This window comes from Theropithecus gelada, chromosome 5, assembly GCF_003255815.1.
Source record: "Theropithecus gelada isolate Dixy chromosome 5, Tgel_1.0, whole genome shotgun sequence".
Classification (NCBI taxonomy): Eukaryota; Metazoa; Chordata; class Mammalia; order Primates; family Cercopithecidae; genus Theropithecus; species Theropithecus gelada.
In genome coordinates this window covers 52,984,491-53,006,913 of record NC_037672.1, presented here as the reverse complement: position 1 = coordinate 53,006,913, position 22,423 = coordinate 52,984,491, and the positions used below count along the sequence as shown (strand labels likewise).

At 37.3% G+C, this 22,423-nt stretch overlaps 1 protein-coding gene across 2 annotated transcripts in view; it reads right to left on the bottom strand.

The window, feature by feature from the left end:
* FAM13A (family with sequence similarity 13 member A) overlaps positions 1–22,423 on the bottom strand; it is a 329,503-nt gene that overhangs the window by 116,550 nt on the left and 190,530 nt on the right. For both annotated transcript variants that reach the window (XM_025385808.1, XM_025385807.1), the window contains one exon: positions 15,050–15,213. In XM_025385808.1, coding sequence (XP_025241593.1) covers positions 15,050–15,213 — 164 coding nt within the window. The remainder of the gene's footprint in view (positions 1–15,049; positions 15,214–22,423) is intronic.

Here is a 22,423-nt window from a genome sequence, read left to right as displayed (position 1 = left end):
ATCCATCTGAATGACTGAAGTCACAATTGCAAGTCAAAAAGCAGTTCAGTTGTCACTCTACCTCAGTGGTCCCCAACCTTTTTGCCACCAGGGACGAGTTTTATGGAGGACAACTTTTCCACGGACTAGGGTGTGGGTAGTTTCAGGATGATTCAAGTGACATTTATTGTGCAGTTTATCTCTATTATTATTGCATTGTAACATATAGTGAAATAATTATACAATTCATCATAATGTAGAATCAGTGGAAGCCCTGAGTTTGTTTTCCTGCAACTAGATTGTCCCATCTGAGAGCGATGGGAGACAGTGACAGATCCTCAGGTATTAGATTCTCATAAGGAATGTGCAACCTAGATCCCTTGCATGTGTAGTTCACAATAGGGTTTGCATTTCTGTGAGAATTTAATGCAGCTGTTGGTCTGACAGGAGGCGGAGCTCGGGCAGTAGTGCTAGTGATGGGGAGAGGCTGTAAATACAGATGAGGCTTCACTCATTCACCTGCCACTCACCTCCTCCTCCTCCAGCGTGGCCTGGTTCCTAATAGGCCATGGACCTGTACCAGTCCATGGCCTGGGGGTTGGGGACCCCTGCTCTACATAATTTCTCTAAAATATGACAATTAACACTTCCTCCTTGAAGTATTTGTCATCCATCCTTGACTTAAAACAAAACTTTTTTTGCATTATAAATTATACAGTACATTATCATTGTAGAAAAAATTTAAAAATACAAAGATTAAACACAATCCCATTGCTTCCATATCCAGTGTTTAACAAAATTCTATATTCTTTCATTGTAAAAAAATTCATAAATAAAAGATGGGACAATGTGAATGTACTTAATACCACTGAATTGTGTACTTAAAATGATTAAAATGGTAAATTTTGTGTTATATATACATTACCACAATAAAAAGATTATGCAGTATGTACTATTTTGTAACATTATTTTTCATTTAGTAGTCAGTAATACATTTCTGTGACATTTCTAGTTCTTAAAAGTACTTTTAGTGGTTACATTGTATAGCAGAAATTCTCGAATTATGGCCCAAGTACCCTTGGAGGTTCTTGAGACTCTCTTGGGAGGATCTGCAAGGTATAAAAATTGTCATAGTAATACTAAGATGTCATCTACTTTTTTACACTCTGATTCATTTATGAACGTACAGTCAAGCTTTCTAAAATATGGCAACAGATTTAACGCAGAAGCAGACATGAGAATCCAGCTGTCTTCTACTAATATTAAGCCAGTTGTTACAGCTTGGCAAAAATATGAAACAATGAGATCTTCTCACTCTTTTTCATTTAAAAAATGTAGTTATATTTAATAAATGGGCAGGTGCAGTGGCTCATGCCTGTAATCCCAGAACTTTGGGAGGCTGAGGTGGGTGGATCACCTGAGGTCGGGAGTTTGAGACCAGCCTGACCAACACAGTGAAACCCCTCTCTACTAAAAATACAACAATTAGCCGGGCATGATGGTGGGTGTTCGTATTCCCAGTTATTCGGGAGGCTGAGGCAGGAGAATCACTTGAACCCAGGAGGTGGAGATTGCGGAGAGCCGAGATTGTGTCACTGCACTCTAGCCTGTGTGACAGAGCGAGACTCCACCTCAAAAAAAAAAAAAAAAAAAGATGATTATTTTAATTTTATCTTATTTTTTTGAAACGAAGTTTCACTCTTATTGCCCAGGTTGGAGTGCAATGGCACGATCTCTACTCACCACAACATCCGCCTCCCAGGTTCAAGTGATTCCCCTGCCTCAACCTCCGGAGAGGCTGGAATTACAGGCATGCACCACCATGCCTGGCTAATTTTGTATTTTTAGTAGAGACGGGGTTTCTCCATGTTGGTCAGGCTGGTCTTGAACTCCTGACCTCAGGTGATCCACCCACATCGGCTTCCCAAAGTGCTGGGATTACAGGTGTGAGTCACCGCGCCCGACCAAAATGATTATTTTTAAATAGTGATAAACACATATTAAAACTCTGCTTATTTTTCAGTTATATCTATATGTCAATAGATACAGCCCACATAAATGAAATTTTTGTGTTCTCAGTAACGTTTTAGAATATAGTCAGCCTTTGCCAGGCGTGGTGGCTCATGCCTGTAATCCCAGTACTTTGGGAGGCCAACGCGGGCAGATTAACTGAGGTCAGGAGTTCGAGACCAGCCTGACTAACATGGAGAAACCCCGTCTCTACTAAAAATACAAAAAAATTAGCTGGGCGTGATGGCACATGCCTGTAATCCCAGCTACTTGGGAGGCTGAGACAGGAGAATCGCTTGAGCCTGGGAGGCAGAGGTTGTGGTGAGCCGAGATCATGCCATTGCACTTCAGCCTGGGCAACAAGAGTGAAACTCCGTCTCAAAAAACAAAAAGCAAAACAAAACAAACAAACAAACAAAAATTATGTTAAAAATATTATTTTTAAATAGTGATAAATACATATTAAAACTCTCTCTTTTTCAGTTATATCTATATATCAATAGATATAGACCACATAAATGAAATTTCTTTGTGTTCTCAGTGACATTTAAGAATATAGTCAGCTCTTTGTGTCCATGGGTTCCACATCTATGGATTCAACCAATCTAAGATCAATAATATTTGGGGAAAAAATGCTTCTTTATTGAACATGCAGACTTTCTTTTCTTGTCATTATTCACTAGACAATACAACAACTCTTTAAATAGCATTTACATTGCATTAAGTATAAGTAATCTAGAGATGACTAAAAGTATACAGGAAGAATGTGCACAGGTTATATGCAAAATACAACATCATTTATATCAGGGACTTAAGTTGTCCATGAATTTCGGCACCCGAGGGAGGTCCTGAAACCTAATCCCCCACGGATATACCTAAGCATAACAATATACCAAAGGGGCTTGAAACGAAAGTTTTGAAAACTGCTGTTGTGCAGCAAAATATAATTTGTAACAGCTTATTTTATGACTCCGTATTATTAAGCATTGAATATGGAAAAGGAGTGGTAAAAGTGCTATGAACAAAAATCTTGAAGCTCTGTCTTTCAGCACATTGAGAATGATATCTGTAGAATAATTTCCTAGGATAACTAATGAGAAAATACACATTTTTAGCTGTTTGATAAATAGTGACAAATTTCACTGCAGTACTTGCACTTTTACCTGCAGCTAGTGCTTATTTCCTTCTGTGCTCATAAACATTGGAAGATGCAGCTACTTATAGTTGCAGATTAAATTTCTCTGATTATTCGTGAGATTATACTTACTTCTACTGTTGTGAATTTCCTGGTCACAGCATTTTTTCATTTTTCCCTTGTGTGTTTTTAATTGTTTTATATGTGTTCTCTCTATATAAAGACTATTAAATGTTTTCTCTATATAATGCGAATACTCTTATCATCATGTTATTTATTTTGTTCCTGGGCTTTTGTTTTATTTTTGACATTTAGAATTCTAAAAATGTTACACTGTGAAACCTCTCTCTTTTTTTAACTCTACACGTAGAAATTCCTTTTCAGCTCCATTATAACATATATACCCATATTGTCTTTCAATACTTTTGCTATTTTATTTTTATGTTTAAATATGTAGTCTACCTGGTATGGGTTACAGATCTAACAGCAATTATTTATAAAATAGCATGTTAGTTATTCCAAATTTATAAAAATAAAAGCCAAACCTTATTTTTAAAAATAAAGCACACATCTATTTATTCATTCAACAGGTACTCTTTAAGGCAATAGAGTGTACAGAGGAGTAAATAAAATTGTAGTTCCTGCCTTTATGGAGCTTACATTCTCATGGAATAGACAGTCAATAGACAAGGAAAAATACGTAAATTAGGAGTGTAAATTAGGAATTCTATTGTATGTAGATTGAATGTGAGATGCTTGTTAAATATTGAAGTGGACTTCTTCAACTGGCAGGGGCATATAAGATGTGCAGTTTTGGCTGGGCACAGTGGCTCACGCCTGTAATCCCAGTACTTTGGGAGGCTGAGGAGGGAGGATCACTTGAGGCCCAGAGTTTGAGACCAGCCTGGTCAACATAGTGAGACAAAACAAAAAAAAGAAAAGTGCAGTCTCACAGAGCCCATATTCAGAAGGGCCCTATGCTTTGCTGTCAACATCTTAACATTTTTAATAATTGTTGAATCTGCCCCCCAACATTGCCCTGGGGGGTGGAGGATGGGGAGAACAAATTAACTAGCTGGTCTTGCCAACTGGACATAACTACCTGGAATATAATGAAGAGGCTAGAGCTAGAAGTATAATTTTTGGAGGCTTATGAATAAAGATAGTGTTTAAAATCACAGAACTGAATGAAAGCACCCAGAAATGAGTATAGGTTGAGAGGACGTCAGAGGACTGAGACTTGGGGTTCTCTAAATTTGAGAAGTCTTGAAAAGAAGAAAGCTTATACGAAAGAGACTAAGAAAAGATATTCAGTAAGGCCAGAGAAAAACCAGGAGACTATAATGTTACATTAAGCAAAGTGAAGAAAGTGCTTCAAAAAGGAGTGGTCAGTTGGGTCAAATAGTGCTGAGAGATAGCGTAAGATGAGGACAGTAGACTGACCTTTGGATTTGCCATGATGGAGGTTGTTGTTCTCAACAAGAACACATTAAGTGGTGTGTGGGTTGAAGAATGAGAGGAAAGGATATAAAGACAGCAAGTACATACAATTCTTTATCAGAGATTTGCTCCAACAGAGAAGAGGGATATCATTTCTAGAGAGGGATTACAAAAATGTTGAGAGCTATTTACTGCAAATTTCTTGGCTCATGGGACTAGTCTAGAAAAAAAGGGGAAAGTGATGATATAAAGGAGCGAGGTGACTATTGAAACACAGCCCTTGAGTGAGAGGGAATGAGACTCAGAGTACACATACAAGAATACACATACATGACCCTAGAGATGTGCAGGTTCAGCTCATCCACTGTAATGGGAGAGAAGGCAGAGTATAAGGATGCAGATGCGAATATGTTGGTAGATTCGGGAGGTAGGAGGATAAAAGCAGTCTTTCCTGATTGCTGCTTGAAATAAGATAAAAGCTTCCGGACTGTGCTATTATATTTTGTAGATCTAAACCATGCTCACATCTCTATTGAATTGAAAGTCAATGTTCTCAGAAAATGAAGGTGGGAGGGAGAAGAGTGAGAATCCTAAATTAGTTTTTTGAAAAATTAGGTTCAGATTTTTGACAAGAGGACCAAAACAACAATTCCATGGGAAAATAATATTCTTTTCATCAAATGGTGCTGGGACAACTGGATATATACAAGCAAAAGAATGAAACTAGACTCATACCACACACCACATGTAAAAACTAACTCAAAATAGATCAAAGACCTAAATGTAAGAACTAAAACTATAAAACTCTTAGAAAAAAACACATATGTAAATCTTCATGATCTTACATTATGCAACAGTTTATTAGATGTGACATCAACATTATAAACAAGAAAATAACAGATTAATTAGACTTCAACAAAATTAAAAATTTTGTGCTTCAAAGGACACTATCAAAAAATTGAAAAGACGCCGGGCACAGTGGTTCACGCCTGTAATCCCAGCACTTTGGGAGGCCGAGCCGGGCAGACCACAAAGTCAGGGGTTCAAGACCAGCCTGACCAACATGGTGAAACCCTGTCTTTATTAGAAATACAAAAATTAGCCGGGCCTGGTGGCGCGCGCCTGTAATCCCAGCTACTCAGGAGGCTGAAGCAGGAAAACTGTTTGAACACAGGAGGCAGAGGTTGCAGTGAGCTGAGATCACACCACTGCACTCCAGCCTGGGTGACAGAGTGAGACTCTGTCTCCAAAAAAAAAAAAAAAAAAGAAGAAAAATTGAAAAGACAACCCATAGAATACGAGAAAATATTTGCATATCATATATCTGATAAGGGTCTTATATCCAAAATAAAGAATTAACAGAGAATTTGAAAAGACATTTATCTAAAGAAGATATACAATTGGCCATTAAACACATGAAAAGATGTTCAACATCATTATTCATTAGGGCAATGCAAATCAAAACACAATGAGACATCGCTTCATATCCAGTAGGATGGCTATAATAAAAAAACATGATAACAAGCGTTGGTGAAGATGTAGTGAAACTAGAACCATTAAACACTGCTGAAAGGAATGCAAAACTAGGCAGTTGCTTTGTCATTCCTCAAAAGGTTAAACATATAGTTAACATATGACTCAGCAATTCTACCCCTAGGCTTATACCCAAGGGAACTGAAAATATGTGCCCATACAAAGGCTTCTACAGAAATGTTCATCCTAGCATTATTCATAATAGCGAAAAAAAGTGGACACAACCCAAATGTCCATCAACTAATGAGTAGATAAGCAAAATGTGGTTCATATATACAATGAAATATTTATTTATTCAGACATAAAAAGGAGTGAAGTACTGATACATGCTACAACATGGATGAGCCTTCGAAACATACGCTAAGTGAAAGAAGAGAGACACAAAAGAACACATATTATGTGATTCTATTTATATAAAATGTGCAAGAGTTAGAGGGAACTTCATAGACAAGAAGAAATTTAAACTGACTATTGACAAAGTGGGAGAAGGACACTCCAGATAAAAGGGAAAATGTTAGCAGAGATACGGAACTGTGAAACTACGGGGAAACATTTGAAATAATGTGGTTGTAATGTAGCTCAGATATAGGATGAAGAACCATAGAAGCGTTAACCAGGAAGGCAGGCTTAGCCAGATTTTTAAAGACCTTTGAAGACCTTGAACTTTATTCAACAAGTCCTCTTTGCTTTTACATCACTTCTGTTGTGCTGCTTTTAAACATCTTTCTATTATATACTATTGTTAACCATGTGTAAGTTTGTCTCAATTAATGGACTGGTAGATGGTAGACACCTAACAATACACACCACACCTTAGTTCTGTCTGGCCCCTCAGGGCCCAGTGCATATGTGCAGTACATAGATTGTGCCCAATATCAATCTGTTAACTTTGAATTAGTAAAATAAATCCAGCTAAGATCATAGGAGTCCAGATATACTCTGTTGATCTAAATGCCACTAGAAATTATTTGAAGATATGACAATACATTTATTTGCCATTACTTATCTATCATTTCATTAACTACTCATACTGTAAACAGAATTAGAAAAAACATTTAATTGAAGTTTGGATTCCAGTAAAATGTCAAAATTCAAGTAGTTATAGCAATTGTATTGAAGGGCAGATTTTAGTGAATGAGTAGAGAACAATTTGTTCTTTAATAATCAAAATACTGAAATATCAGAGACTTTCATTTGAAAAGGAGACTGGAGTTAAGCCTAGAAAATATTTTTAATAGATATTTCACTTATATGAAATAGTTTATCTAAGGCCTTGGGATATTTTTTCATGGGAACTAGTGGCGGTCAAGAATAAATTACAAAATGGTCTGCATGAAAAGATACAGTTAGATATTTCTTCTAATCCAGTTTGAGAGGTTGGGGCCCTTTTCCAGTCTACCTTTCAATACATCTTTCTTACGAAAGTCAGAGAGTAGAAACATCCCAGGAAATGGCAGTTCTGCAGGGGAACTGCGTGCTGAAGTGCACGCTGTGCTTTTCATAAGGCAGCCTGAGACGCTCCCTCATTCATACGGGTGCTACTTTAGCTGCCCGTGCAGTCGGCTATGATATTTGGTAATTTTTCAAATTACATTGTACATATGATTATAAATCTTGTATCTAAGAATCCTTGCTTCATTTCAGCTTCAGTAGTCAATTAAAAAATTCTGAAACTTGGCTCCAAGTAGCAGAGAGTGAAACACTGTAAGGGAACAAACACATGTTCAGGAAGTAATTGGAGTGCCCTTTATGAAGTACAAACACAGGATAGTTATGACTGCTTTTTTTGCTGGCTGGACTTCAGAAATGAAGTCAGTCATATTTAATTGCAGATTAGGTACCTTGAAGGGCAATGGTTACAGTTAACATTGTAAACACTGATTCATTATTAATATTGCTGAAAGTCTGATTCTCATGAAATGCACTATTATAATACATTATTAAATTATAAAGTGTTCTTTGACAAGTGTCACAAGGCACAAACTTTCTGCCACAAGTGCAGAGAGCTGCATAGAAATATTACGAGCCTTGTAAAACAATGGATTTCTCCCAGATAGATGGACAGACACGCAACAAGATGGACAGCGACTATGTGGGGACAATGAGAGCGCATGGCTGTCCTGACTTCTGTAGTATCTCTAAGGGTGTGCAGTACAGGATTCCCTTGGGTCAGTACTTTCCAAGGACCTGAAGAGAGAAAACTGACACATTAAAAAATTATATTATTTTAGAGTCAGACTTCAATCTCTAACCTAGGTCTAGGTCAGCTAGATGAAGAAAGGTTAGTGTTCTCATCTGACAGTGGAATTCAAATTCAAAGTGGGCACATATAACAATATCACAATAACAACTAGGGCAGCAGCAACTGAGGACATGCCACCTCGGTACTAGCGTGAACACAAAGGAGACCTAACACACAGTCTCTCTTCTTCAGAAACTCATAATCAGGTTGGAAAGAAAATATAAACACATACTTTTTATGTGGAAAAGGAACTCAAGGTAGAAGTCAGGTAGGAAATAATAGTGAAATAATCACAGCCTGAAACTGTATTTAATCTCAGCCTGACTCTATAATAACTACATGATCTTAGATAATTCACCTAACTCAATAAATATTTGTGAAATGAATAACCTTTTCAGAATCATAGGTTCTTCATCCAAGGTCATTTTACAGATCTGACATTATTGTTACAGGGCTGCCTGACAGAAGTGTGATATAACCAAAAGATGTTATACATAGGGTTACCATAATTTGTAAAGCAAGTGTCAAGACAAAATGTGACACATGATCAGATCATGAATAGACTATCTGGAACCAAGACAGTCCTGGAAAGTGTGGGTTCTCTGACGGCTCTAGGTATGCGAAAAAGACAAGTATAGAGTTGGGGGAAAGACAGCTGGAGAGGCAGGTAGCGGGCAGAGCAAGGAGCTCTTTGTAGGCTGGGCACAAGTAAGCCACTATATAGTTCTGAGCAGGAGTGGAGTCTGTTTAAACTCCTATGTCTGTGGAGATGGTAAGCGGTGAGGAAGCTGTGGGGCCCAATAAAGACAGTGAGCAGTGAGGCTATCAAAGAGCATTCTGGAGTTGGCTGGCTATGACTGCATGACAGGGGTAGGGAGAAGGGGAAGCGTTTGGGTTATCAGAGGGACTGGGAAGACACGTCTGCTAGTTAGAGTGACATGAGTGTGGCTCAGTAGAAAATTCTGAATGGGAAATAAAGAACCAGAAGCCATCATATAGAGTTAAGAGTTGAAGACAGAGGTACTGGAATAATTTGTGTGACAAAAATGAATCTAGTACATTAGTGGGATGGATAAAATGTACTAATTATCTAACCACAAGGTGATGGAGACCTACATTAGGGTTGAGATAATGAGGAAAAAAAATGAGGAAAGGGATGTTGGAGACATTGAAAAAAAAAAACACTGACAAGGTTTGGTGACTGATGATAGAAAAGATTGTGAGTCTGGTGGTTGGGAGAATGAAATACAGAGCAAAGTTGAGAGAGAAAAAATGAGAGTGAGTTCTGTCTGGGCATAGCGAGTTTAAGATACATCCTGAAGTGGAGATTGTCTGGCAAGCACTGGAGGCCTAGGACTGAGCTCAGGCCTGAGATACTGATTTCTATTTTTTTGCTTCTGTGGCACTAGATGAGCCATGGAAGGAACAGCAGACAGACAGAGCAGACAGCCCAGGAAGGAGACTTTGAGGACGCTGCAATTTGGACAGAAGGGCGAAGGAAGGAACACAGCAGCAGGAGGAAGCAATACAGGAAATAGGAGAATTTTCAAGAATCTGTGAAGCACCACAATACATTTACTAAATGAAAATTTTTTTAAAAAATTGAAAAAATGTGTGAGATACATTCCTGGGGAAATCCGTAGAAATAAGTCTGGAAGAACACATTACCAAACCTGTAATAGCAGTTATCCCTGGGGGAGAAAGGAGTGAATTAGCATCATGAAGCAAGAGAATCAAAGGGAACTTTAGCCATCAGTGATGTATTAAATTTTTTAAGAAGAATGTATTTCCTCAATAATGAAAAAGTGTTGGGAAAAGGAATAAATAGATAAGAAAGTACTTTTAGAATAGAACAATTCTCATCTGAAACACACTCTCCCACGGTAAGATTTATTTTTAATATACATTGAAAAGTGATTTATTATGTTGCCCTCATTTATCTATCAAATTAAGAACACATCTGTAACATAAGCAAAGACATTTTCCTTATGTATTCTTCATATTATTTTAGAGAAATACTTGGCATAGTGGTAGCTATTTCTTTATTCTCATTATAGAAAATAAAAACATTTAATATTAATCTCTTTATGAGACACCCGAGTACAAAACTTTCATTAATTGTGAGCTTATCTACAGTACCTTGAAAGAAGGCCATGAACTTCTGTTTACACTCAAACCTAATGGCAATTTTCCTAGAGTCACAGAGCTTGTCTTAATCCTAGCAGCAAACTGGTTAACTTTTCTGCTTAAACACACAATGGAACTATGATTTTTTATGAAACCTCCAAGATGTTTCAGCCTTTTCTTTCTGTTTTAACGTCTCCCCGAAATACTAATTACTTCAACAACTTTTGATTACAGTACAGTAAGCTACAAATTGGAATCCTGCCAGGATGAGAAAACAAAGAGCGTTTTCCCCCTCTTCCTCTCCCTGCTTAGGAATCACCTTTCATGAGAACCTGACCTTTATTCCCGCCACCATGCTCTGATGTAGTCAAAGAAAAGCATGAAGGACAAAAATCTCTTAAAATGTAATAAACGAACTCTCTCTGCAGACAGCATTGACTTAATAACAATGGCTGTATTTTAGCATTTTGTAATCAAGTGACATTCTTGTTAAAGCATATCCCTCCTCACTCCAGCTTTTTTTGCATTTGTATTTGTTTAAACAGTATTATTGAGGTATATTTTACATATCATAAAGCCCACCTATTTCTACAATTCAGTGACTTTTAGTAACTTTACCAAGTGATATTACCATTTAAGACAAGGACAAATAATAAATTGTTAATAGAAGATTTGGAGAAAGATTTTGTGGGCTCTGTGTATTTTCCACACAGGCACATTTATTCTTTAATTTAAAATATATGAACTAGCCAATAACTTGTTCTGGCAAGTAACTGCAAATGAAAATAGCTTCATATTTCAATTTCAAAATAAAAATATGATTACATTGTATTACACATTTAACATGATTTGGTTACTTCAAAGATATATAAAGGATTTAAAATTTATTTTTAATTATCTCCAATTATCTTTTGATAATTTGTCTCACAAGGAGGTAAATCAAATTAAAAAGTAAACATCTCTTCACAGATACAGTAGATCTATGGATAGAGACAGGAAGTTGAAAAAGTTTCTGTGTGATAGAGGTGGCCAGGTTAAACATGGATAATGTTGTTGTATCTAGACCTTTAAGGTTGTCTGGTTCTACTTTTAGAAACTAGAAAGTTGGGCTGGACATGGTGGTTCATGCCTGTAATCCCAGCACTTTGAGAGGCCAAGGTGGGTGGACTGGTGAATCGCTTGAGCTCAGGAAGTCAAGGCTGCAGTGAGCTGAGTCTGCACCATTGTACTCTAGCCTGGGCAATAGAGTGAAAGCCTGTCTTAAAAAACAAACTAGAAAAAATATAAGAAATTTATAAATATAGGTATGGATTTGTTTTAACTGGGGATAACATATGACAACCAGAAGAACAAATAGTTGCTACAGCAATGGCTAGCTGTGCCTTCTCTCCATAATCTCACTTCTTGATTTGTATGTCAGAAATACTGATTCATTCTTCAAAAGGAGGCTCTTGTTAACTTTGGAAGCAGGAAACTTACTTTCATTTTCTGATTGGAAGAATAAAAATTACATAAACAACAAACATCTGAATTTTTCTTTTCACTATTTTACTTAAGGCATTTTTGACATAATTCTTTACAGGGTAATTTGGCAAAATAACATTGACACTAGCTTTTGTCACCTAGCCACTTGACTATGATTTTTAAACTAGAGAAGAAAACTGTAAAGAGGACTACTATATCTGTGCCTCTTATTCTTTTCCAATTGTTCCTTATTGGCCAAGGCTAATTCTTCTATTGCTTATGACCTTCTCTCTCTGCCGTGCAGAAGGTGCACCGCCCACCACTGTTTGTTCACAGAAGCTATAATGTGAAAAGTGTCCTTGTGGTTGTACAGCACCCAAGCTGCCTTACAGAAGATACGGCCACCTGGTCTCTGGATTCTCTCCTGGAGGTCCTTGTTCTATTACCTCCTGACTTGCAACATCAGCTTCTCCTCTCCACTGGCTCTGCCCCTTAAGCATCTAAACCTGCCAACATTTGATTCATTAAAATATTTTAAAAACCCAATAAACATTGAAACACAAGAAACACTGAAAAACTCCAACCCTTTCTGGACCAAGCCCCCCTATAAGCAGTAGTCTATCTTCTCCCACACCTTCAAGGGACAAAGACTTGTCCACACCTGCCTGTTCTCAGTAACTGACAATGACTTCACGAAGGCTCTTACTTGCACTGAATTGCTCCAAAGGCCTGCTTGTTGGTCTCCCAGCACCTCTTACTATTTCCATTCATCTTTCCTTGTTCCTTACCTTTCCATGGTTGTCATAGGATCTTTGATAAGATACAAATCTATTTATATCATTTTTCTACTTACATTCCTAGAATTACTCCCTATCATTTTCAAGAGAAAATCCAAATATGGGATATGGTTTTTCACGACCTGACCTATTTAGCTTAGTCTCTTAATTCACCTTTACCTTCCCCTACATTCTATACTGTAAACTGCAGATGTCCTGAATCCACTGCCACACTTGCAGCTCTCTCCCAAATTGTCCTCACTGCCCTGAATGTCCTCACACTTGTTGCTTTTTCTTCCAGGGGCACCCTTGTCTCTATTTCCCTGCCTGATAAACTCTTAACTGTTTTGTATTGTATTTGAATTGCATTTTATGTTTCTATGTATTGTGAATTGTATTTTATGTTTCTCAAGAGAAGCGCCTGAATCTTATTTATGATTTCAGTGTCTAGTACATAATAGGCACGTAGCAAATGTGTCTTTAAGGCAAATTATTGAATTTTTATTCATTCATCTTCTATCTCCCCAAGTGGGAGATTTACATCTTTCCAGTAAATGCCACATAACTAGATTTCAATAAAGATTAACATCTGTTGAAGGAACCAACCAATTGCCTCCAAACTCTACCTCTTCCAATCTGTCCTGCACACTGATGGAAGGTTACCTTTCCTAATATACTAACTCCCCATGGTATCTGTCACCTCCCCTAACCAGCTCAAACTTTCATTGGCTTCGTGTTATCTCTAGGATAAAATCAAGGTTCTCCTATTTCGATTCTTTTGCATTTGCTATAATCTCTGCCTGGAATGCTCTTTCCTTGATTTTTACAGACTTTCTCCCCCTCCTTTTGTCTCAGAACAAACTTTCTCTGACTACTCAAACTAAAATGATCTTTGTGTCAGTCTATTAAACTGTTATAATTTCTTAATACCTTCCATTTATTAGAACTGAAGTCATCTTCCTCACAGTCTTTTTTTTCTATCATGTCTCTCTGTTGTTCTCCTCATTAGAATCTACGGTTCCTTAACACAGGGGCCTGGTTGGTTTTGTTCATTGCTCTGCATCTCCAGTCTTAAAGCAGTTCCTAGAACCAGAGGTTAACCACCCAAACATTTGTTCAACGAATGAAAGAATGAAAAAATACTTGAACCAGGCATTCAAGGTCCCCTATGACCTGGCCTCACTCTGCCTTTCCAGCCTTATCTCCAACTACTTCCAGTTACAATTTCCAAAATACCTGTTATACCTCCTAAATAAGCATATCTACAATACTCTTGTCTTATTTCTCTTCCTATCTAAATTATCTTCACCATCTTCATCATCTAAATTATCTTCATCAGATCCAGCTCAAATGCTATGTCTTCTATAAGGCAATACAAAGTGGCAAGCTCCTTAACTACATTATATCTCTGTTTAATAACTTCTTTCAACTTCCTGGAGTATTTTTATTTTAAAAATAGGTTATAAGTTATAATGGAAGATATTATTAAAATGAAAATTATATAATTTCTGGAATTATGGTAATTCTAGTGGTAAATAAAATTCAAGCTACTAGTAAATAAAATTCAAGCCCAAATTTACCTATTTTAAGAAAATTGTGGCCTGGCGCAGGGACTCATGCCTGTAATCCCAGCACTTTGGGAGGCCGAGGTAGGGGGATCATTTGAGGTCAAGAGTTCGAGACCAGCCTGACCTACAAGGTGAAACCCCATCTCTACTAAAAATACAAAAAAAAATTACCTGGGCGTGGTGGCACATACCTGTAGTCCTAGCTACTCTGGAGACTGAGGCAGGAGAATTGCTTGAATCTGGGAGGCAGAGGTTGCAGTGAGCCAAGATTGCACCACTGCACTCCAGCCTGGGCAACAGAGTGAGACTCTGTCTCAAAAAACATTGCAGGTTTTTTTCTTCAAGTATACCAGAGAAGTCTGCTTTCAGTTATAATGTGCAACATGCTGGTTAAAAAGCAACATTCAAAATTAGTCTGTGAGAGTTGGTTCCAGTGACAACTTTGATTTCCATTTTAAATTGCAGATAATATTTTCCACTGAACATACTATGAGAAAGCATCCAAAGATAACAATTCAACTTTAACTCTGAGCCTAACATAACTTCTGTTGATTAAATCACTTGTTTCAATCTGGAAAACAAAATAACTAGAATGCTTCTGTGATAAGAACTGTTAGAAAATTCTCAAAACATAGAGTGAATTTTAAATATCTTTACTGATCTATATCCTATAAACTCCAGTGGTAGATCAATGCAGAAATACCTACATATGTGGGCCTAAACGTAAGAGCGGATAATGCAATATGGATTGTGTAGATAAAGAAAACGTGCCAACCTGGGTACCAACTTGGCACTACTAGCATCCTCTGCTGAATTCATGTCTTCCAAGCAGGATTTTCTACGGCTTAGCCACAAGCTGAGCTGAGGAATGCCATCAGATAGCTCTGGTTGCAGTACTCTGTGGGTCTGAATAGATCCCTCACTCCTGGACTTTGGGATCTAAAAGGAAAAAAAAAAAAAGAGGGATGGTAGAGAGCTAGATAAATGTTAAAGTCTTTCAAATTAAGTTTTTGGAAAAAGACAATTTATTCTAATTTTGCAATAATCCAATTTATAACACCCCAGAAAAACATCAAGCTAAAAATGAAATTTAAACTACATATAAAAATAATATAGCAAAGGGCACAGGGAAGGGGAGATACAAATATTTCCAAGGAGAACATTCAAATCTTATATACCCCATACCCTACCGAGAAGATTTCTATTCTGACAGAAATCTTCCCCAGGCCCACCCCTCCTTAGAATAATCATTCTATGTAATGAGAAATGATATGGGAGTATGTCAGACTGGCAACTTGGATTGAAGGAAATAAAAAATAGTTGGAAAGAGGTGGGAAAAAAAAGAGCTAAGAACCACTGGAATAAAGGATGCCAGTGTCTGAAAGGTATTCAGAAATATTTACTACCAAAAAGCAACACACGAATTTGCTGATGGTTTCTATTGTAGCCCTCTTTTGTAGGGCAAAGTAAGATCTAACAAACTTTTGATTAAGGTAATAAATAGGAAAAACACAAGCTTTTTAGTTTTCTTTTATCTCGGAATGCATGGGCAACACATGTCTCAAATGAATCCTGGGGGTACTGACTTCTCAGACTGTATCTGACGTTATGTTCCCTCTAGCCCCCCAAATACCCTCACGTTCTCTTATTTTAGATCAGAATGAGTATCAATACAATCAATATTGTTTTCCTTTAAAATGTAAAAAGCATTATGCCAGAATTGTAGGAAAAATTAGAAACCTCGGATCAATTGTATTTGGTACACTGGAAGCTTTTTCTTGTGTCTAGGATTTTTCCCATGCTTGTCCTTACATCTGGAATGTCATGTGCTCATCATCGGCCACTCAACTGCCTCAAACCAAACGAATCCTAACTTCCTTTGAGGCTGAGATAACTCCAGTGGAGTTTCTCTAACAAGCTTCAGGTCTTTTTTTTTTTTTTGAGACATAGTCTCGCTCTGTCACCCAGGCTGGAGTAGTGCAGTGGTGTGATCTTGATTCACTGCAACCTCCACCTCCCGGGTTCAAGCGATTCTCCTTCCTCAGCCTCCTGAGTAGGTGGGATTACAGGCGTGCACCACCAAGCCAGTGTAATTTTTGTATTTTTTGTAGGGATGTGGTTTCACCATGTTGGCCTGGCTGGTCTCAAACTTCTGACCTCAAGTCATCTGCCCACCTTGGCCTCCCAAAGTGCTGGGATTACAGGCTTGAGCCACAGTGCCTGGACTTAACTTCAGGTCTTAATGACCTTTCCCAACTCTGAATTTCCATAACATACTACCACGTAGTCTACCCTTGATTACACATTGCCTGATACTTTAATCTGAGTTTTTTCATGTTTCTAGGTCATATGGTCTCAATGGGTTCTTTGCAGATTGAGATTATAGTCTCCTCCTATTTTTTATCTTTCTCTCTCCTTCCTTTTATTCTTCTTGTTAACATTTTTACCATAAAGTCTAGCAAAGTTTTGGATCTATTAATAAATACTTATATTGTGAGACAATCCACTAGTCAACCACAAGGTATTCTTAAGACATTGACTATCCTGGAGGATTCAGTAAAACAGATAGTTTTTAAAATAATATGGGAATAATTATGAACATAAATATTGAATAAATTCATGCCTCTATGAAGATTATATAAAACAATATATGAAGAAATATGTACAATTATGACTTGTCAATTAAAAATAACATTAATTTACAAAACCAAACAACACACACAAACAAAATATATGAGCATAATTTGGTAAAGAGATATATTTAGGATAGAGCAAAGTGAACACTCAATAAAAGCTAGTTTTTATTATTATTGTTGTTACATAAAATTTGCCCAAATCTGGTGACTGCTAATTAATTTTTCATGACATTTCTTTGTAGAGCATTTTTAAGTTTATAAAATCATGAAAGCAAGGAAAAATTTTTTAAAAATTATAAACTTACAAAAACACTTCTGTAGTCCATATTTGCCAAGATTGACTTTTTTATTGACAAAAATTATATATATTCATCCTATACAACATGTTGTTCTGAAATATGTATACACTGTGGAACAGCTAAACAGATAATTAACATACGCATTACCTCACATACATTTTTTGTGGTGAGAAAACTTAAAATCTACTCTCTTAGCATTTTTCAAGAATACCAAGAATACTTTTTTAAAAAAAACATTAATAGCAAGAACATGGAAGTAAAAATATATGCTATTATATATTTCATTCAGGAGTTCCTTTTGATGTGATTATTTTTCAAAAGAGTAGACATGAAAAATCAATACAAACACTGAAAATGCAGTAAGATTTCAAACTAATTAGCTAAAAAAATCTCACATTTAGACTTAATTCCCTGCCCATATTAAAGCAAGCACAAGGACAGTTGTTTCACAACATTTCATGGTGTTAAAATAAGGAGACTGTGATGGTTAACAATGAGTGTCGACTTGATTGAAGGATGCTAAGTATTGTTCCTAGGTGTGCCTGTGAGGGTGTTACCAAAAGAGATTAGCATTTGAGTCAGTGGACTGGGAGGAGCAGACCCACCCTCAGTCTGGGTGGGCACCATCTAGTCAGCTGCCAGCTCAGCTAGGATAAAAGCAGGCAGAGGAACGTGGAAGGACTAGACTGGCTGAGTCTTCTAGCCTCCATCTTTCTCCTGTGCTGGATGCTTCCTGCCCTTGAACATCAGACTCCAGGTTCTTTGGCTTTTGGACTCTTGGACTTACACCAGTAGTTTGTCAGGGGCTTTCAGACCTTCAGCCACAGACTGAAGGCTGCACTGTTGGCTTCCCTACTTTTGAGGTTTTGGGACTCAGACTGGCTTCCTGGCTCCTTAGCTTGCAGACAGCCTATTGTGGGACTTCACCTTGTGATCATGTGAGTTAATTCTCCTAATAAACTCCTTTTCATATAAACATCTATCCTGTTAGTTTTGTCCCTCTAGTGAACCCTGACTAACATAAAAGCAAACTCCATGCTTTCATGAAACATATTCTAATCGAGGGGAAGACAGATAAGAAGTGGGCCCAGGAGGCCATTTAGACCCACCTTATCTCAGCAAGAGTTGCTACTGGCTCCATGAGGCTCAGGCAAGCCCTGCTGGACAGGGACTCCAAATCGAGCCAACAGCCTTACTGTAATAAATGGAGTGAATGTGCTGGAGAGACGTACCTGCAGCCTCTCTCATAACATGTGGCTGAAGCAGGAAAATGGCCAAGGGTTGGGGATACAGACTGGGGAGACCAGCTTTCTCTTTCCACTGCAGTTATAACTGACATCCACTAGTTCACACCACACTTTGCTTCTTTCTTTTAGTCATTTCTTCATTTATTTGATCATTTAGTAACTTTTGTATGTGAAGGTAAAAACTGTAAAACCCCCCAAACCACCTATGATGAACACTTTGCTCAAAAGAATTCTGCCCTTGGCTATTTGAGATAAAGATCTCGGTATATGCTGTGTGATTTATGTGTACAACTAAAATACAAACAATTTCAGGAATCTCAAAAAGAGTACATTCCATGCATGTATCTGCAGGTGTGCAGTAGCTCTAATTGTGGCATTTTTAAGGTACTTTAGTATTTAACATGCCATGGGAATAAAAACAAAGGAATGTTCTTTGAGACAGTAAAATTAGAAAACATTCTCTTAAATCCTGGTGCTGCTGCTGTTATAATTATTATTTACTGAGCACTTATTCTATGCCAGGCATGGTTCCAAGAGATTTACATAAACCAACCCATTTAATTCTCACAACCACCCAAGGAGTCAAGAGCTGTTATTATTATCATTTGAAAGATGAGGAAGCTGAGGCACAAAAAAATTTCATTTGTTCCAGTGAGTAAGTGGCAGAGTTACCATCAGAACCCAGATAGGCCTTAGTACCTGTGCTTAACCACTAGTCTATATACTTGGTTATATGTTAAATGTTGGAATTGCAAGAATAAATGGCATTTTAAATGAAAGTCATATTACCTACCATAATGCAACCATTTTCTTTTTGGGTATTAGAAGTTAAAATTTTCTTTTCTTTCAATTTATTTCTCTGGCACCTGTTGAAGCATTCTAGAAACATAGCCTTAAGAAAAAAAAAATTGAATTTGAGGACAAAACTAGATGGAAGATATGTTCATCATATTTTATTTACAATAGAATGAAAATGTAAGCATTCTAAATAACCAAATTACTATCATATGTAAATTATGGCATATCCACATGATAAAGGATTACTCAGCCATTAAAATACTTACAAAGTTTCAAATAAGATAGTAAAGTACTTTTTATGGGATATAGTATAAGCTAGTTTAGCAAATAAAAATGGAAAGGGGGGGTAGATATATACCTCCAATAAAACTAGGGTCATCATACTTAAAATACACAATAATTTGTTTTGAAAGTCAAAAAACAAATCGTCACAGTCAACACTAAAAATATTTTAAGATGGTCTAATCTTTAAAAATTGTATAAAGAACCCATCATCAAAAAAAAAATTATGTGATACCAGGCACTAAATTACCCTGATAAATTAATGTGACTGAAAATAAAAAAGACATTAAAATATCATACCTCAATCTTAATTTTGATACATTGCCCTCATATAACTGTGATGATACAATAGTAAGCTGTGAACATAGGCTCTCTGTTCTGTGGGAGAGTGTACAGTACGAATTATCTGTCATGCTAAGTGGATATGAAGCAGGAGGGATTTTGTTTACTAGACAGCTTCTTTTCCTTTGTGGAGGAGTAGAAGGTTTCTCCACTTAAAAGTTTCTTCCCAGAAAAGTAATGTGCTTGTGAGTCAACGGGAGGAAAATTAAAAATAATAATTTAGTAAGCTATTATGAGGCAGTATTGTAAGTAAGTAATTTTTAAAAGCTTAAGCATAACAAACTGATATTTTAGTCTAAGGAGTCACCCTAAGCACTGTTCAGTTGCTGTGCTTGCATTTTGAAAGTAAAAAAAACTCTAAGTGTGGACTGGGTATGGTGGCTCACACCTGTAATCCTAGCACTTTGGGACGCCGAGATGGGGGGATTGCTTGAGACCAGGAGGTGGAGACCAGTCTCAGCAACATAGTGAGATCCTGTCTCTACAAAAAATATATATATATATATATATATTTTTTTTTTAAATAGCCAGGCCTTGTGGTGTCTACCGATAGTCCCAACTACTTGGGAGGCTGAGGTGGGAGAATGGCTTGAGCCCAGGAGGTTGAGGCTGCAGTGAGCTGTGACCATGCCACTGCACTCCTGTCTGTGTGACAGAGTGAGACCTTGTCTCAACATCCCCCACCTCCAAAACAAACAAACAATAAAACCAAAAAACCCAAACTCTAACTCTATTCTTTTCATGGACTCTATATTCTTCATCAGGTTCTTTGAGAAGTGATTAGGAAAGGACAGAAAATTATGTTCAAGGCTCAAATGACTATGAAAGATTGAGATAGAAGGACAAAAGGAGTAGCACTAATTTTTAACACTTAGACTTTCTAAAGAAAGTTAGCCAGTCCTCCCCATTATCTTTGGCCTCTTCTCTCCTCCACCTGTCACTTGTATGGAAGATGGCAAAGCTTCTTGCCTCTCTTTAATGTTTGTTAAACTCATAATCTTCATAAGAAGAAATGTGAAATAACAAAGTACCAGAAAAGAGATGCTTAGTTCTGAATTTGCAAAAAAAAAAAAAAAAAAAAAAAAAAAAAAGATATACAGTTTTAATTTAAAGACCACAAAAAACTCTAAGTCATAAAAGGGCCTTTGTTTTTGCTTAAAAAAATGTTTCATTTAGCTTTCCAAAAAAGAGATTTGTTTACTAAACTGCTGCTACTCTCCTCATAGATAATTTAATGAATCCCTTCTGTGCCACAGTACTAGCTAACTAACGCTCCAGTTTTTTTTTTCTGAGAAAATTGTTAACATGCTTTAGGGAATATATATTTTTAGGAGGGGAGTAGTTTCTTACACATGCTTACCTTTTTTTATAATAGTAAAAATGGGACAATGATAAACAGTTAAAACTAATTAAAATGTCATCTTGATCCAAGTTTTAGAGCAAGTCTGTATTTCAGCATAATTCAATTTAACTTTGTTAGAAAAATCACTCATATAGGAGAAAAAAGAAATTTTATACTTCTCAAAAAGTTTATGTTGAGGCCTAGCGTGGTGGCTCACCCCTGCAATCCCAGCACTTAGGGAGGCCAAGGTGGGCAGATCACTTGAGGCCAGGAGTTCGAGACCAGCCTGGCCAACATGGTAAAACCCTGTCTGTACTAAAAATTGAAAAATTAGCCAGGCATGGTGGTGCATGCCTGCAATGCCAGCTACTCAGGAGGCTGAGGCAGGAGAATCACTTGAACCTGGGAGGCCGAGGTTGCAGTGAGTGAAGATCATACCACTGCACTCCAGCCTGGGCAACACAGCGAGACTCTGTCTCAAAAACAAAAACCAAAAACCAAAAACGAAGCTTATCTTGAAATATAAGAGATCAAATCAATTACAGGTTCACAGTGTGGCCCAAGTAAGTAACACTCCTTAGTTCTTTGTTTTCCTCAACTCTGCCCTTCTCAGCTCCTCTCTCTTCTGCAAACTGGAAAGTGCCATTCCAGCAGAAATGTTTGTGGGTTTTGTTAACTGCTATAGCCCTGCCTCATAGAATAGCACTTAGCAAACAGTAGGTGACCACTAAATGTTTGTATAATGAATAAGAAACTAAGTAATAGCATCTACTTTCTTCCTAGAAACATTGAAATGTTAACAATCAGCTGATACTATAAAACATATTAATTCTATTGTGTAAACATTGCTTTTATTTAGAACTTTCATTTATATTCAATTTCAAAATCTGTCACTTAAAAATATTTATGGTATAGAGATCACAATAATCTGAATTTATAGAGTAAAAGAATGATTAATGCGGCCAGGCGTGGTGGCTCAAGCCTGTAATCCCAGCACTTTGGGAGGCCGAGGCGGGTGGATCATGAGGTCAGGAGATCGAGATCATCCTGGCTAACACGGTGAAACCCCGTCTCTACTAAAAATGCAAAAAATTAGCCGGGCGTGGCGACAGGCGCCTGTAGTCCCAGCTACTCGGAGGCTGAGGCAGGAGAATGGCGTGAACCCGGGAGGCGGAGCTTGCAGTGAGCTGAGATCCGGCCACT